We start from the raw sequence: 18,603 nt of genomic DNA, 5'->3' as shown, positions 1-18,603 counted from the left end.
AATAAAATTCTTTGCTTAAAAGCATATTTATTTCCGTCAGTAAACACACCTGGTTTTTATTTCCTCCTAGATATTCTGTACTCTTTCTCCATGAAAGACTGATTTTCTTCTTCCAGTTATACTTTAAAAATAAACAAAGTAGAAGAAATCTACACTGTTGGAATACTGCTGTCGGGATTCACGGGTCACACCATTTGCGCTTTGGCGATAAAGTATAAGAAGGTGTATTATGTGTACAAGCCCACATGTCAACCCTTCCAAAGAGAAGGCAGCTCTGATGACAGGATTGATTCTACCAAGCTTTTGCTGAGTTGATGCTCTACCGAATTGATATTCTGGCTGATACGGTGAATAATCAACTCCATTTGGGCTTTTTTTCTTTCTATTCACACAATAAACATAAAAGTAGCTTTTTACTTGGAACCCAAGTCTGGGAGAGTTCTCTGTTTGCAGCATTGATTTACTGTGTAAAGTTGATTCTTAAATACTATTTACTAATCTTTGGCCATATTACTCCAAATGTCCTTTTAGGACACTGAGCTAAAGTCACCTTTAGGTTCCCTGAATTCAGTATATCATGCTGCCCATTCATGTACTAGAATATGAATAATATCTTGAAAAGCCCCTAAATGTGGTTATTAGCGGCATTTAAAAGTTGGTCATTTTACCAGAAATGCTTGCAACTTCATCGCCAGCAGCTGATCCCATAATCAGTATTGGGCTCTCTGGCCCTTTAAAATTGAAGTCGACTGCATTTGGTGTACTTGGGAAGCATATAAAATGGATTTTCATTTGTGTGTGGTGGAATTAATATCGCTAATAACTGCATCTAATATTTTCAGTGTATCATTAAAAAGTCCACAGAATATAAAAAATTGCTTAATATGCACGGCCTAGCTTCCCGTTGTGTACACAGCAAACTAGAATACAGAAAACCTGATGTGGGCTGGAAAAGATGGAGGATGTTGAGATAGGGAAGAAGAGGAGGGAGTGAAGGCATGTCACATGAGAAAAGGCAGGAAGACAAAAATGGGGAGAAATAGGTTACCATTCACAAAAGCCTTCTTTGTCTCACTTTTAGTACTTTAAAAAAAAAAAACTGCATTTGTATTTTCAATCTTTTTCTGTCATCAACCACTCTTTGATAGGCTAAGTAGCATAGAATGAGAACGGTAAATACACTCCAGGAAAGTATATTTTTGTAAGTCAGTCTGTGGATGTTTAGACAGTCCTTCCTCTAAATCTGATTTCATGCTACATGGGCAGTTCACGGGGCAGACACCCTAATACAGGGATGGAAGGATTGAGAACACTGGGAGGGGCAGGCACTGGGGCGCCATGGGAAGGCCAAACATTGGTAGGTGTTGGTGGAGACACTCTTGTGTTTGTTGGCTACCTGTTGAAATCGTGTTTGGGAAGCTGTTGCTTTCCATTGTTAAGCATTTTCAATCCTAGAATTTTTGCTTGGAAAGGGGTGGAATTACTGAGCTGTTGGCTGCACTCAAATCACCAAACAAACCATAATCAAAGACAGTTTGGTTTAAAAATACTTAAAGTAGTCCCTCTGTTTACCTTAGTAATTCTGAGAGGACGAAATTAAATATTCTGAAAGTAGGATTTGAATCCAGTGAAACCTGTACACAGTTGTCCCTCGGTATCCAGAGGGGGTTGGTTCCAGGAACCCCTGGGGACACCAAATCCTCAGGTGCTCAAGTCCCCTACATATAAGATGACATAGTGCAATGAATGCAGTTGGCCCTCAGTGTCCGCCGGTTTCGCGTCTACAGATACGGAGGGCCGGCTGTACTTTTTTTTTTTTTTGGTGAGGAAGGTTCACCCTGAGCTAACATCCATTGGTGATCTTCCTCTTTTTTTGCTTGAGGAAAATTAGCCCTGAGCTAACATCTATGCCAATATTCCTCTATTTTGTATGTGGGATCCCTCAGTAGCATGGCTGATGAGTGGAGTAGGTCCGTGCCCAGGATCTGAACCTGCGAACCCAGGCCACTAAAACGTGGCTTGCAGAACTTTAACCACTTGGCCCCGGGGCCAGCGCCCAGTTCTCTTTATTTTGGACTTTCCAACTTTTGGAGTAGGTTGTAAAAATAAGAGTTATGCATGCTTACTTTCTGGATGAGGGTACTGTGGCCCAACAAAGTTAACATTTTGTCGTAAGATTGTTCTTGACAAAAGTAACACTAATCCTCCAGAATCCTAACCTTCAGAGATCACGTCTCCTTCTTTGACTTGTTTAAAAGCATCTCATGTCTGTCCCATTCGATTCCCTTGGGTTTTGGTGAGGAGTGGCCCACTTTACTCTCTGGGTCTGATTCTGTCTCATGTAATTAATTTCCCTACCCCCATGCCCATCTTGCCCAAATGAACTGATGGAAGAAATAAGAATAGGGGCCAGCCTGGTGGTGTAGTTGGTTAAGTCGATGTGCTCAGCTTTAGTGGCCTGGGGTTTTGGGTTCAGATCCTGGGCACACACCTACACACCACTCATCAAGCCATGCTGGGGCAGCATCCCACATGCAAAATAGAGGAAGACTGGCATAGATGTTAGCTCAGGGCTAATTTTCCTCAAGCGAAAAAAGAGGAAGATCGCCAATGGATGTTAGCTCACCAAAAAACGAAAAAAGGAAAGAAGTTTAGGCTTTAGCCTTTCCCAAAGATGGTTTATGACATCTGTAGCATGACTACATTCTCTTGGTGCCTTCCCAGAGAAGACTTTCTCCCACCAAGTTACAGCAGTGTCATCTCCAAGGCATTGGGCACAGCATGACCAACTGCTCCTGATGTGTTTTCTGCCTTGGATGATATTTCTTTTCAGATTACTTCTCAGGTTACGTTCCAGAAGCCTTCGTTTTCATGTGAATCATCTGTCCTATTGGTGATAATGATTCAAAGAGTTAAGTATTGCTTTAAAAAGCAATATATATTTTAGAATTCTGGAACAAACATTTTGTGCGAGCGCTACAGAGACCTTTCCAAAGTTTGTTGTTTTGCCTTACATTTCTAGACAGACCTGTTCCTTTCAATGAACCCTGCTCCGTTAAAGAACAAGATTTATTTTGGAAATGCCAGTCAGAATGTCCTTGAGCTCTAAAAAGATGAACAGTTCTCTCTTCATATCTTGGCTACCGAATAGTTCGAGGTGTCCTGGTCTTTCTCCAACCTCTTCCAGCCTGAAGCCACTTTGTGAACTGTGTATGGAAGAGCTTCCATAGAAGGCTGTGCTCTCTTCTCGCTGAGAGGAGGAATATTAAAAAAAGATGGGGAGAGGCGCAGTGAGGGGCTTTGGTAAACTGGGTATTCAGGCTGTGCTTACAAGACATCACAGATAAATGACAGCGCCGTGTCCTAAAGTTGTTTTATTGTGTCTCTTCATGTCAACATGTAGAGATATGTAGATTCTGATGAGACCTGTTGGGGTCCGCATGTCCTGTCGCCACCACATTCTTGTTATATGATAGCATGCATGTTACTTACTGTCACTCAGTTTCCTAATCTGTAAAAATGCATATCTAACTTGCTGGTATTGCTCTAATTAACTAATATATGTGAAAGCACCTAGCACAGTGTCCAGCCACGTTTTTTGTATTGTAAGAAGTCTCTGGTCACTTATTCATGCCCCCTTAAGAATACTTTCTAAGCAATATGGGAGAAGAACATAATATTAAAATACCAAATAAAATCCAACTGCATTCGCTGAAAAATTATCACACTATTTTAAAGAAAGATACTTAGTTCCATCAAACTCTATAGCTCTCAAAACCTGGCTTGGGGTGTACGATTTAATTGGCAATCCAGCATAAAGTAGCTTTTTCTGACCTCCTGAACCACAAGAAAATCTAATTCCTTTCCAGCCTTTAAAAATAATGCTTATGGGGTATTATAAATTGATTTTTATAGGGCATACGTGAGAAGAAACACATGCACAATTAGATACACAACGAATGAGAATATTTAGAGTTTGGTCGAATGGGTCCTGTGTGGATTTCACAATATACTTCGCCTTAAGTTTACTAACTTTTAGCTTAGTACTCAATTAAATTGGAGGATTTTTTTCTTCTTTTCTCATCCAAAGCCATATTTAAATAACCATTTGCAATCACAATACTTTACCGAACTAGAAAATGGCGTCGCTTCCTACACTTTAGGAAAATGTGTCTCAAGATTCTTTTCTCTTTATAACGTTTGCTCACCTTCCCTTCTCCCCGCATCCCACATTAAGATTTAATTCTTAAATAACTCTGAATTTTGGAGAAATGTCCAGATTTTTTTTTTTACCACATGTTGTGTTTTTCTGAATATTTGCACACTAATGAAAATCTCTGTGCCTCTGTAGTAAATAAACCTTTGAACTGCTAATAGTTTCAGATTACCCCCATAGAGCTTCAGCAGCTGTCTTAATGACATTTTCAGCCCACACTTTCAGTCTCTGTTTTCCTGGGACTTTAATCATAAACCATACACACGAGCATAAAGGTGGGATTGCCTCGTGGACAGAGTGTTGGCAGCATCTGTGTATTCTATAGCCACTGTGGGAGCGGGTCATCCTTGGTCGCCCCCTCTCACCTCGTATCAGCTCGGCCTGCCATAACAGAATACCACAGATGTGGGTGGCTTAAACAACTGAAGTGTATTTTCTCACAGTCTGGAGGCTAGAAGTCTGGAAGTCCACGATCCAGGTGCCTGCAGAGTCGGGTTCTGGTGAGGCCTCTCTCCTCAGGTTGCACACAGCAGCCTTCTCGTGTTTTCACATGGCCTTTCCTTTGTGCACACACTCCTAGTGTCTCTTCCTCTTCTTATAAAGACACCAGTGCTCTCAGATTAGGGCCCCACCCACACTTATAACCTCATTTAACCTTAATTATCTCCTCAAAGGCCCTACCTTCAAATACAGTCACATTGGATGTTACAGCATCAACATCTGAATTTGGGGGGGACACAATTCAGTCCATAACACACCTTAAGGGTGATGCCAGTGTCTCCCATTCAACCCTCCAGATCCCCTCTCCCCTTCTCTCCACAAGCTTGGTGCTCAGGGATACTGATCTCTATGGCTCCTGTGGTCCTCTGGCTCCTGGCAGAGTTCAGCCAGTGGGATACACTGGCAAGAAAGGGAAGACAGGGAGGAGGAGACTGGGGTCTCACTCAGTACATATTCCCCTGCCCCCGTCCCTGCAGGGCCAACATGGGTTGGTGTGTCCCCTGACCAATTCTCAACTCCTTTTAGCCCTTGTGTCTTCAGTTCCAGTGATTCTCCTCTCCTCAGCTCCCTTCAGGCCTGGGGGGATGAGAGTGGTTATTGACCCCATACTGTCCTTTGGAGTTTCCCTTCACCATGCCCGGTTATAAAACAATTCCCTCAAATTATCTATTTGATAGACGATGTCATCTCTGTCTAGAAGGGACATTTTCAGGCAGCGGCAACCCACTGTCCTGCCAACCGACCATTCTTTCAACCCAGTGAATCTCCAAAGGACCTCCTAGCAATGTCATCATTCCTCTGCAGTGGTGTCATCTGTGGATGCTGCCAGAATAGAAAGATTTGTAGTCCTACTTCTGAGGCAGCCCTTGTCAGGTTGGGATTTCCAAGAGGAATTTTGCATCAGAACCTATGTCCTTCCCCATGAGGATGCTCAAGACCATGCATGCATCCTTTCTTTATCGTTCTAATCTTGCCACCGACTCTGGGGAGAACTTGGAGGCTGGTCTGCTCTTAGATCCTAATGCCAAGCTTCAATGCAGACTCTAGAGATTTGGCTAAAATAGCACAACAACCTCTAGCCCTCTTTTTGCCCAAAAGAAGACTTGCAAGGAAGGATTAAGGGCTCAGGCTTCAGCTCCTTTTGGATTTCTAGTTCTGGCTCTGGCATTAGTGCGCATTTCTGAGCCCTAGTTTGCTCTTCCGTAAAATGATGATAATAGACTGGAGTTGTGTAGAATAATGTTTGGACAGTGTGTAGGAACTTTCTATAAATGTTAGCCTCTGTTGTTTTTAGTGCACAATGGACCTTATCTGGGTAAAACTCCTCTTGATCATAAAGTAAAAGCTCTTTCTTAGGAATTGGCTTTGTGTTTTCCCTCTTAACAGAGGAATAAATGTGTTTGTTTCTGTTTATAAAAATCATACATGGTGAAGAAGGATGGTATGAAAAAGAAAATAAAAGTCTTTCCAAGTCTTACCAAAGAGGATAAGTTCTGTTACATTGTCACTTTATGGTAGCTCCATGCGTATAACTTTACGCACATTAGTTTCTTCACACGCACACAATTACGTTTTTTTCTAGACTGAGACCACGCTGTGTCATTTTGTGTCCTATATTTATAACTACATCATGAACATAAAAGTACCTTCTGAATATTTTCTTATTACATATTCTTTAGGGGCCGGCCCCATGGCCGAGTGGTTAAGTTTGCGCGCTCCGCTGCGGCAGCCCAGGGTTTCGCCAGTTCGGATCCTGGGCGCAGACATGGCACAGCTCGTCAAGTCATGCTGAGGTGGCATCCCACATACCACAACTAGAAGGACCTGCAGCTAAGATATACAACTATGTACCTGGGGGATTTTGGGAGATAAATCAGAAAAAAAAAATTCTTTAAAAACTGAATTCATTTTTAAAGATCTTTTCATTGAATTTTATACATAGCCACAAAGTCATAATTTTACATAGATACGCAAATATAATTGTGCCATATGTGCTTTTTCATTGTTTTGTGGTTCTTAATCTACTGTCTGTTACAGTGCTGTTTAAACAAGGTGGGTTTTTGCATTGTCTCATTTGTTCTGTTCACCTGTTAGGTAAGGCTCTGATGTGACCAGGCTTTTTGCCCATAATACAGCCCCTCAGTGTGTAATAGAGAGGGCATATATTGATGGTGAATTAGAACCTTCTTCCTTCTTCTCTGGCTATGATGTACTGTTTCTGAGGTCTAGATATGAGTCAGTCACTAGAGTTTTTCAATCTGGCCATCCGTACCATAGTGAGGAGTAACTCCTTCCAGACATTGACAGGGTATTGGACAAAATCTCTAGTTTATAATGGCTTGGTGATTTTTGCCTCCTTCTCTATGTTTCATGAATATTTTGATGGGAAACTGAGGGATGATAAACCAGGTCCAGCTTGTCTAGTGGCAGTAGCTTCCATAAGTTTCTCCCTCTCTCTCTTCATGAGTTTTTCCCATTCCTGTGTGATTATATTGCATTTTTCCACATTGAAGGAAAAAAGGAAATCCATGCTCAGGTCAGTCAAATCATGTCATAAATATTCTGTTCCTTGAGGATTCGGGGTCAGGGAGAGTTTATCACGGATACTCCAGATTATTTGTTGTCTCTCTTCCCTAGGCTCTTTTTCCAGAAATTCCAAGACAACATTTCAAATACTTTTCTCTCCACCTGAGACCAGAAAGTTAGGCCATGAAAGGGAGGAAGAGGTTCAGCCACCACCAGCCTTGTGACTTTGGTACTTACTTCCTAATTATAAAATGATAGATTTGGCCTAAGTGTCCTCCAGTGTGCCTTCTAGTTTTAAAATGGTAAAATCTCAGGGACTCAGCTATAACTATTCCCAGAAATACTCTTCGCTTTGGCTTATTTCTCTAGTTTTCTCCCAAAGACCTCATCTTTAGAACCAAATAGTCACTATGCTTCAATATAGCTATGTTCTGCTTAGCTGCTGCTTGATTATTTTGTGACCTTAGGAAAATCTTTTAGGTTATGCCAAGTTTTGGCACAAAGAATGTGCCTCCATCTCCTAGCCGTATAAGGAAAACTTTATAGACCTGGCTGAAAAAGGTATCCATAGTCAAATATGTTTGGAAATTACTTCAGATTGTGCCCCCTCTTAGAGTTTTGCAATGAGAAGCCACTTATTAAAGACTCTTAGAAGTTCTGCAATAAGCAAACCTGTTTAATTTTAACTTAGAGTTTCCCAAACATATTTGATCTTGAAATCTTTTTATTTCTGGTAGCCCCCATTCACATCCCTCAGTGATAAGTGTCCACCCCATGCTTAGGGGAGGCACAGCTCTAAAAGGAAGGGTATGGTACCTGATTCTGCCCCCCGCTGATGATGTGATCTCAGGATGAATACTAACCTCTCTACACCTCGTGTTCCTCATCTGTCAGATGCAGGAGCCCAATAGCTCCCACTTCATGGGGATGTAAAGATTTAAAGCAGTATTTTGACTACAGTGATTACAACTAACAATGTTACAGCTCTCGGGTCTGTCTGGGTTCAGACTTTGTTCTTCCACTGACTACGCTTACTAGCTGTATGACCTTAGGAACATTACTTAACTTCTGTGCCTCAATTCTTCATCTGTACGATGGGGACAAGACAGTGTATGATTCTCACAGTATTGTTGGAAGAATTCAGTCCAATTCCTGTAACACATTTAGAATTGTGCTTGGTCCATGGTAGGTACCTAATAAATGCAGCCCTTATTATCGTCATCATTGGTGCTCTTGTTACTTCTATGACTACATCGCGTGAAGGGAGTTATTTTAGTTTCTTTTTTTAATTAGGATATAATTGACATATAACATTATATTTCAAGTGTACAACTTTAGTGATTGGATATTTGTATATGTTGTGAAATGATCACCACAGTGAGTCTGCTTAACAGCCATCACCCCACATAGTTACAAATTTTTTTTTCTTGTGATGAGAACTTTTAAGACCTACTTTCTTAGCACCTTTCAAATATACAATACAGTGTTATTAACGATAGTCTGTGTGGTGTACACCGCATCGGATTATTTCAGTTTCTAAAAGTAACTCCTCTTACCTCAAAAATCAGCTTAAACCCAGCATGTTAGTAAAATAGCCTCACACCCCTCCTGCAAATATTGAATCCAGCCTGTTGATTTTCATCTTCTGATCAGCTAGAGTCCGTGATGCTTGTCTTCCCTCATTTAACTTCTTCTGTTTGTGAACAGGGGCGGAGAGGCCTCGGCTCTGTTTTCGTCTGGGCGTCGGGAAATGGAGGAAGGAGCAAGGACCACTGCTCCTGTGACGGCTACACCAACAGCATCTACACCATCTCCATCAGCAGCACAGCCGAAAGCGGAAAGAAGCCGTGGTACCTGGAAGAGTGTTCGTCCACACTGGCCACAACCTACAGCAGTGGAGAGTCCTACGACAAGAAAATAGTACGTGACATTTGCATGTCTGTCATGGTTTCTTTATCTTTCACTTTGAAATACAAAGGGAGAACCACAAATTTACGTGCACAAGTAATATATGGAAACAGAAAGATTAGCTGATGACTCAACACAAGTGTTTGTAAATGTTACCATTCGGTTACCAATTCATTGGAAAAGCCTGTCTGGGTCATTGCATTCTAGCATCTAATGTGGTCTTAGACATGATTAAGCTTCAGTTTTGTCGAGGACAAATGAATGGTCCACGTTCACCTGGTGAGTTAGTGGCAGAGAAGAGACTAGAATCTGGGTCCGACTCTCAGTCCAGTTCTCTTGTCACTCTGTCCCCATCTGCCTTTGAACCTTAGCTTTAATGCTTTGGTCTCGAAGTTGCTCTGACTAGTGCAGTGTGAGCTGACCCTGTACAGAAGGTGCTCCTCTAATCCTGCAGAACAGAGTTTGCCTGAACGAGGAGCAGAGTCCTCCGTGGTCTCCTGCTCAGCAGCACGCCCTCCTGTCCATGCAGACGTCGCAATGGTCAAGAGTTCGTGCTGCAGGACCAGCCTGCGTGGGTTCACTTGCTGTTGACTGTTTACTAGCTGGGTAACTTTGGACGCGTTACTGAATTTCTCTGTCTCAACATCCTTACCTATAAAATGGGGACATTCAATATTACGTAGCTCGTGGGGTTATTACAGAGGTTACGAGGAAGTAAACAAAAAGTGCCCTGTGCACTGCCTGACCCCCTGGTGCTCGGGAGAGTCTGCCTTTGGGCTGCCCGGCCCTGGGCTGCTCATCCCACATGTCAGTTACCTTTGCATCTTCCTCTTTTCCTGATCATGGTTTTGTCAACTGTCTCGGGATTTGTCTTTCTGCGGGGGAGCAAAGCTGCTGTGCCTGACACTTTTTAGCATTTAGCCAAGAGCCTGCTTTCAGATCTTGTAGATTCATGCAGGTTTGTGTCACTGCTGATGCTCAGCTGACTTCTCCACAGCAGTGGAAACACAGGCGAAAGGACACTACCACCTTTGCGTAGTTCTTTATCCACATCTGTTTGATTCCTGATTATTATATGATTTTAATGTTTGATTTCTCAGCTATTTTTACTACCTTCTTTTAATTACATTCTGCAGATTGATTCAAATAAAAACTGCCTCCCATATGCATATCCCATCCGCCCCCATCTTTCCCTAATTCTTCCACAATAACTGGGTTAAAGAACATGCACATGAGTCTGCCTTTAAGTACCTCCATCATCCATCAGTAAACCTAACTCCACCGCAGGAAGTGAAGTGGAAAAGGAGAAAATGCGGAGACGACAAGTTTTGAAGTTTCATGGCTTTCTTAATGGGAAGGTGATGCTCCATGATATTTTACCTTCATTATGGAAATATTATAATCTAGGAATGTCCTTTCTGCTTTCAAACATGAAGACCTTGTCTCTCCGAACTCATAGTCATGTCCAGTAGGAGTGAGTGGCTTCGGTCAGTTCTGCGTCATGAAAATCCTGATGAAAACTGTCTGGAATAAGAGTTCTCTTCTTGTGCCTCTCAAGTCTGAAGGTCGTCTTAAGGCAAACCCGCCGTTGCTTCAAATTAAATGTCCATGTGGTCGTCTTGATTCCTGTGGGGTGATTGCTGGTAGAGCGTTTCCCATAAATGCCCTTCCTAAGAGAAGCTTCTAATCCAGTGAGCAAAATATCAGAGAAGAAGGAGCTGTTGCCTGGATCCCAGATGGGAGAGCAGAGTGGACAGAGGGACCTCACAGTCGCCACAGTGAGATTTACTCCCTAGACATGACCTCCTGGGCCCTTCATGATTTGCTGTAATTGTGTGGTCGCTGCTCTGGCCCCCATGACAGGGTGGTCATCGAGGATTCTCCCAGGGACAGACGGATTGATCCATCCAGTCGTCGGAGATAGGGCTTGAGAGGGAAAGTGGACCCATGGCTTCACATTAACACCCTTTATTCAGGTCGTATATTTTACTTTGCCCCAGTTGCTGCTTCTGATTTCAAAATATTTACTGACTCACTTTACAGATTTAACTTTTACTTGTTTCTACCTTTTGTTTAATCTTTTCTCTCATTTTCATGGGAGCAATTTATTAATAATTTTTCTCTATCCAGTTCTTAGATTCTCTTATTTTCCCAGAATCTCCAGATTATCATCAATTGGAGAGGAAATTCGGTAACTGTTTCAAGTTATAGTCTCTAGCTTCAGGCAGCCTGCCCAGTGGCTGAGCCACCCTCACGGAGTCTTGGTTTCCTCATCTGTAAAATGGAGGTAAAACCACACCAACCTCACAGGTTTTCCTGAAGATAAGACGACACTGAGTGTGGGTCTTGGTCCACCAAGCCGGTCAGGAGGTGGCCAGTACCATTGCTCCGTAAGTCAATGTAGCTTCTGCATCCCGGGGGCTTAGGCTGGTCGTGTTTCCAGCAGCTGTTAACAGAGGTGGTTGTTGCATCTCCATTTTTTCCAATCTATAAAATACTGCAATCTGTTCCACCCCTCCCTGTAAAGAAAGGCGCTTTGATGGTGAACATGTTAACAGTTTGTACGTGAGTGGAGCTGGCAACAACATCAGCCTTTTGTGGTCCAGCTGACCCCTTTTCCTTCTAGATGTCAGAATGACAAATAATCCTGCCTTGCGCCTGGGACCTTTTCTTCACCAGGCTTTGAACCAGATGCCTGTGGTCCCCCGGAGATGCCCGCATCCTGTTAGTGGCATTCGTGATTGAGTGTTATAGGAATGGCAGTGTCTCCCTTGTACTGGGGGCTCTCTTCCCCAGGCCATTCATTTCCTTTTGTCATTTGCAGCTTCTGCAGAAGAGCACCGTTGCTAATCCTCATTCATAGAGCACCTTTGTGATTTGAACCAAGGCAGATGCTGAGGCTCCAGGAGAGAGGAGAGATCTCCTGTCTGCTTCTGGGAAAGCACTCTTGTGAAATAAACTTTACTTGTCCTCCACAGAATGCCTTTTCGTGGTATGCAAGCAGGAGAACCTTGCCCTGGGTTTCAAAACGTAGCCGGGTCTCCATCTCTTGGTTTCCTGCACCCGCGATGAGTACAGTTGTGGACCTTGGTATTCCATTCATGCTTTGATAGATTCGGATTGGGCGTGGCCTTACATCTTATTACAGGAAATGAAGCGTCCACAATATCAGATCACTACGACAAGAGGCTCCTCTGTAAGCTAAGTAGAAATCAGTTGAGATGCCTCGTTATTATAAAGTCATAGTATACATCTTATTCCATGTCCGATATGTAATACATTTATAGTTCCATTAACATGTCATAAATATGGCATTTTCTGTCTTGCTAATATGTGCCTGGCACCGGGCTCAGCACCTCAAATGCATCGTCTCACAGTTTCCCCAGAACCTGTGCAGGAGGATCAGTGTTGTTCCCACTTTACAGATGAGAAAACAGAAGCTTGAAAGGTTAAGAGAAGCACAGCGAGTAGGTGGTGGAGCCTGGATTCCAACCCAAGTCAGGCTGGTCCCTGAGCCCCTCTTGTAACCAGTGTGCTGTTGGGCCGGATACTGTCCAGGCACACCTGGTACTGGGCTGTCAGGGAGAATGGTGCTTCTCTTGCCTGTTGTGGGTTATTTTCACAGTGATAGAAAAAAAGTGTTTAGAATATGTAGTTGTCCATTGTTTTTCACTTCTCGGCCCACTTATTTTGAATTTCATGCCATAGGACCTTCTCATAACTCCCTCTCAGTCAGTCCTCTTGCAGAAATCTAAAGCTCTTTGCCAATCTGAGTGGCTGGTTCCCACGGCCCAGCATTGGCACAGAGCTCCCAGGGTCGTGCCTTTTGTGCGACCTTAGACCAGGGCTCCCTCCTGTGAGCTGGGACTCTGCTAGAACACTCTTCCCCCAGAAACCACCTCATTTATGTCTCTTCTCAAATTTCAACTCAGAGAGGGTGTTCTTCCTCCCCTCCCCGAGAACAGCAGCATTCCATCCGCCGAGCTCTGCTCTTTATCCTGTTCAATGTTTTTTCTCTTTATTTTATTTTTTTACTCAGCTAACATTGGTTTATAAGAGTATATAAATTTCAGGTGTACCTCATTATATTTTGACATCTGTATACACTACATCGTATTCATCACCAAAAGTCTAGTCACCATCTATCACAAATGCACCCCTCTACCCATTTCACCCTCCCCCCACCGCCTTCCCCTCTGGTAAACACCAGTCTATTCTTTGTATCTATGTGTTTGTTTTTGTTGTTGTTGTTGTTTTATCTTCCACATGTGAGTGAAATCATACAGTATTTGGCTTTCTCCATCTGACTTCTTTTGCTTAGCATAATGCCCTCAGCATCTGTTCATGTTGTCACAAATGGCAAGATTTCATCTTTTTTTATGGCTGAGTAGTATTCCATTGTATATATATACCACATCTTTTTTATCCATTCATTCATCGATAGGCACTTTAAAAACAAGTTTCTGCATGGCAAAAGAAACTATCAATAAAATGAAAAGACAGCCTACCAATTGGGAGAAGATATTTGCAAATCATATATCTGATAAGGACTTAATATCCAAAATATGTAAAGGACCCATACAACTTGCAACAAAAAAATCAAACAACCCAATTAAAAAATGAGCAGAGGATCTGGGGCCAGCCCAGTGGTGCAGTGGTTAAGTTCGCACATTCCACTTCGGTGACCCAGGGTTCACCGGTTCAGATCCTGGGTATAGACATGGCACCGCTTGGCAAGCCATGCTGTGGTAGGCGTCCCACATATAAAGTAGAGGAAGATGGGCAGGGATGTTAGCTCAGGGCCAGTCTTCCTCAGCAAAAGGAGGAGGATTGGCTGCATATGTTAGCTCAGGGCTAATCTTCCTCAAAAAAAGAATTTTTTTTAAATGGGCAGAGGATCTGAACAGACATTTTCCCAAAGAAGATATACAGATGGCCAACAGGCACATGAAAAGATGTTCAACACCACTACTTATTAGGGAAATGAAAATCAATTTTTCTAGTGTGCTTAGAGCTACTTACCATGGTGTTATACATTTTCTCATTGACTGTCCATTTTTCATCCTAGAATGGAAACTACTTGAGGTTGAAGACTGTTTTGTTCCTTCCCAGAGCCTGAGCTTATTAACCATTTGGGCGTAAATGACTATCAGACACTGGGAAGGATGGAAGCTTCTCAGAGTTGTCTATATGGCCAAGGAAGACAGGGAGGTGCTGTTTTGTTAAGAGGACCTCCTTCTGCTGGGAGGTTGGTGAAAGATAAAGGGTATTTGACAATATCTGAGCATAGAAAATTGCCCTCAGGAATCCTGCTGCCTGATAAAACTGTACATATAACCTTTCTTAGTGTCGAGGAGCATTAAAGAGCCCGTCTATAACCCTTGACTCCCTTCTGAAATTTTTCCCCTGTTCTGTTGTGGAGATAAAGCTCCCTCTCTCCTCAGCCACTCCCATCATCCAGTTCTCTCTCTCTGCTGGGACTGGTTCAGCCTTTGCCCTTTTTTCCTCTAGTAATTTGTCTTAGTGATGGGAATGTGGGGGACATCGTGTTCCCCTGGGAGAGGTTTTGTTACCGAAGGCTTAGAGAATGTGCGGCCTGCTCAGCCCTCTCCTGATGTCGTTTTATTTATTTGTGTTCAAAACAGACCTGCTGCCTGGGGTGTCTCAGGGTTGGCCTGAACCACCAAGTCCGTCGGGGGAGGGGGGCGGTTATTGCAGTGCTTTGGCTGTTCCTTTTTGCAGAAACATCCTGCTCCCTCCCGGCTCTCCCCCACTGCCCAGTTCCTTCTTCAAATGCAGTTGCCATTTGCACCGAGGTGACTCTCTTAGCATCTCTGTTTCTCCTTTGGATTGGGGAAATGTCATAATTTTTCATGAGTAGAAGACTAGCAAATCCAGATGTGTTTAGTTTGTTTGGAAGTTTACACATATTCTCTTGAGAATATTAAAAGGAGGGGAGGAAAGTTTGTTCCTGCAGAGTTCTGATGTTGATGTGGCCTGAAGGAGAAGCCCGATGCCCACTTGCAGACTTGGGCTGGATCTCAAGGCAGTTCTGCCGTCGGTGCTGGTGGTGGTGTTTGTCCTCACGGGTGACCACACGCTGTAACTCAGCTTTTTCTTTTGCTGCCATTTCAGGATTTAATGCTTGACCACTTACCAGCTCTTAGTGGCTGCTTGTCCTTGGGCAAGTTAGTCTCTGATCCTCCATTTCCTTAATAAATAGTGTATCTTCCTTGTACACGGATTTAAATGTAATTTGTACACACACGTGAGCATGCACACATACACACCTGTTGCACGTTGCTCACTCGCAGCAAGTTGCTCGTGGTGGTGGTTCTAGAAGCAGAGCAGCTGGTGGCAGCAATAGTAGCTGAGAGAGGAGCAGCTGTCCTTTAGCCCCTGGAGTGTAGATCCACACGTACACACAGAATTTCTGTAGGTCACCTAGAAGTTTACTTGAGTTTTGTTTGGAGAGTCAGTCAAGAAGTGACCTGGAAGTCCTTCCTAATAAGTGAGAGAGTTTAAAGGAGAGAACAAAGTGAGTATGAAGGAACCTGATGTTAGCAGTTCAACTGAGCAAATAAACACTGTGCCTCTGCTCTGTACCCAGCTCTGAGCTGAACTTCTGGAGATGCAGAAATGATAGGAGATGGGGCCCTTCTTTGGTGAGAGCAGCCTCACGTTTGTAAGCAAAACCTCACGTTTGCTCTCCACACTCACAGATCCTCGGAGCAGCGTGGGAGGGGAATTTTGCGTGGTCTCGTCAGTCATGATTGGATTTTACACCAGTCTTTGTGACTTCCTGAACACAGAAAACATTGATTGGTCCCCGGTTCCTTTTTATTTTGCGATGCTTAATAAATCCACTTCTTCTGTTTTATTCATTGACACAGTTAAGATGTAGTTTCTGCCCTTATCCCCCATAGCTGTGTCTGAAACAGCTTTTTTGGCACATTTCTAATTCAAATCAAAACCAACACGAAAAACAAATTCAACCTAACAGACAGTGGAATCATTTCATGTTTTAAAAATATCTGCTCAGTTGCTCTTTTAACAGATATGAGAGAATATGGCATCTTCAAAATAAAACAGCTTACAAGATCCCAGAGAGACAGAAACTCTTAACCGTGGGCTTGCTGTGAAGGCTTGTCCTTATGGCCAAAGTCGATCTGAGCCGAGATCCCTGGAGAATTCCATCAACAGCTAGAATAAAGGATCCAGTCCGCTCAAGTCATGGAATGTGAAACACGAGGAAATAAGAGCTTAGGACGGGAAAAAATGATGGGTTTTCTCCGAGGAAGCCTGACTGGACCTGAACAGTACCCACCCCTTCTCCCCAAAGGAAGATGGCGTCCCTAACTTGATGGAGTCCAAAAACTCCATCTGCTCCTCATCCTGAGACAGGCTGAAAATCTAATTTGCTGATCAGGACAGCTTTGATCTGGCTCATGGCCTGGTGTCATCTCCTGTTTCCTTCACTGATGGATAGAAATGATATTTTTTTGAGCAGTCTAAGAAGTCCTGTGAAGAAAAACTCTGTTTCTGATTTGCGTAGTGAATTGAGGGAATTTGGAGCATGAAAGATGTGCCATCGGGATTGAAAGCAAATTCTGAGACGTTCTTTAAAATAGATTCTAAACTTAAAGTGCTTTATTCTGGAATCTCTGGACTCCCTACCCCATAATGTGGGCCGATTGTTGAATCCACCTTTTCCTTTAAATTGCAGTGTCAGATCTCATATGCATGTGTTGTGATTAATGGGGTTACTCCACGTGGTTCCAGTTTTCGGAACATCATTTTTCTTCAAGATTGCATGCTCCTTGGTGGTCTTTGCCTTTTCTTCCTAAAGATAGACGTAAGATTCTGTGATGCTGTGGCTTCTCTTAATAATGAAAACCCTACCTTAGATCTTTCCGGTAATTTACACCTAAATATCTCCACACCTACAGTAACTTCCCCTTGAAATGCCCCAGCTGGAGTTCCCACTTCAAGTAGGATGAGAAGGGGCGAGGATGTTTTTGCCTCTTTCTCTCCATCACCTTCCTGCTCACCCCCTTTCCTCCCCTACTCACTAGGACTCAAGTTCCATTCAGTTAAAGGGATTGAAAAAACAAACAAAGGCACAATGCTGCTTTGGAGTTGCACAAGCTTGCCTATATGCATAGCAGTAATGCTTCACTGGTGTTTATATATAAAAGTACTGAGTAGCTTCTTACTTAAGCAAATAATATATATGTATGTACCTGGGGACTGTGTATGGGTGGGACATGTTCCTGTTACAAACCTGACATCATAAAATTTTTATTGTTCACGTTTGAGGTTGGCTGGAGATGTTATTTATGAGACCCAAAAATGCTACACACATTTGACGTGTTTATTCTGGATTTGTTTCTGTGCATTGAAAGTGTCTGGTGCAGCTGAAGAATAAACACAGTGAGCCAAGTGGGAAACATCATGAAAAATCTTGAATCCGGCACAAGTCATTGAAAAAAGTACAACTTGGCAAAGGCGCGTGAGCATGAGGGTGAGGTGGAATGAGAAGAATGCGGGCAAGGCCACCGCTCAGCAACAGCGCATCCGGAGACCCGGAAACAGGCCGCTTCTGGGGTGTTTCTGCATTGACTTAGGGATCAGGCCTTTGGGAAATAAGGCTGCAGATTCACTCGTAATTTCAAATGAGGTAGAAACACCTTTTTAATGATGTAGCAGTCTCACTTCTGGGTGTATATCCAAAGGAATTGAGAACAGGATTTGGAAAAGCTATTTGCACATCCATGCTCATTACAGCATTATTCACTATAGCAAGAGGTGGAAGCAACCCAAATGTCCAGTGATGGGTGGATGAATAAAGAAAATGTGGTAGATAGACACAATGGAATATTATGCAGCCTAAAAAGAAGGAAATCCTGCCCTATGCCAGAACATAAATGAGCCTTGAGGATGTTATTCTAAGTGAAATAAGCCAGTCACAAAAAAAAGACAGGTACCATATATTTCCATTTACATGAGGTACGTAGAGTAGTCAGGCTCATAGAGGCAGGAAGTAGAATAGTGGTTACCAGGGGCTGGGGGCGGGGGTGGGGAGTTGTTTGATGGGTAGAGTTTCAGTCATGAAAGATAAAAACGTTCTAGAGATTTATTGTACAGCAATGTGCATACAGTTAACAATACTGTACACTTAAAAGTTTTTAAAAGAGTAAATTTGTGTTACGTGGTTTTTTACCACAATAAAAAAAAGAAGAAGTACCTTTTAAAGTAGACAGTTGACAATCCAGAAAGTTTCCTAACGTAGAAGTGGTTCGGGCTGTGTTTACGCAGACACCTTGCGAGCACCCAGTGTGGAGGTGCGGAAGATGGCTAGGGCATCAAGTCTGTGAATCGAGACATAACCGCCCCTGCTTGCCAAACGCGCTCTCAGGGCTCCTGCAAACCATTCATATTCAGGAAAGGAG

The 18,603-nt window shown here is 43.0% G+C and overlaps 1 protein-coding gene across 2 annotated transcripts in view; it reads left to right on the top strand.

The window, feature by feature from the left end:
- The window catches only part of PCSK5 (proprotein convertase subtilisin/kexin type 5), a 437,872-nt gene that overhangs the window by 169,817 nt on the left and 249,452 nt on the right, over positions 1–18,603 (top strand). For both annotated transcript variants that reach the window (XM_046664811.1, XM_046664810.1), the window contains exon 8: positions 8,951–9,163. In XM_046664811.1, the coding sequence (XP_046520767.1) occupies positions 8,951–9,163 (213 nt within the window). The remainder of the gene's footprint in view (positions 1–8,950; positions 9,164–18,603) is intronic.

This window comes from Equus quagga, chromosome 6 (assembly GCF_021613505.1).
Source record: "Equus quagga isolate Etosha38 chromosome 6, UCLA_HA_Equagga_1.0, whole genome shotgun sequence".
Classification (NCBI taxonomy): domain Eukaryota; kingdom Metazoa; phylum Chordata; class Mammalia; order Perissodactyla; family Equidae; genus Equus; species Equus quagga.
This window is presented reverse-complemented; position numbering and strand designations above follow the sequence as displayed.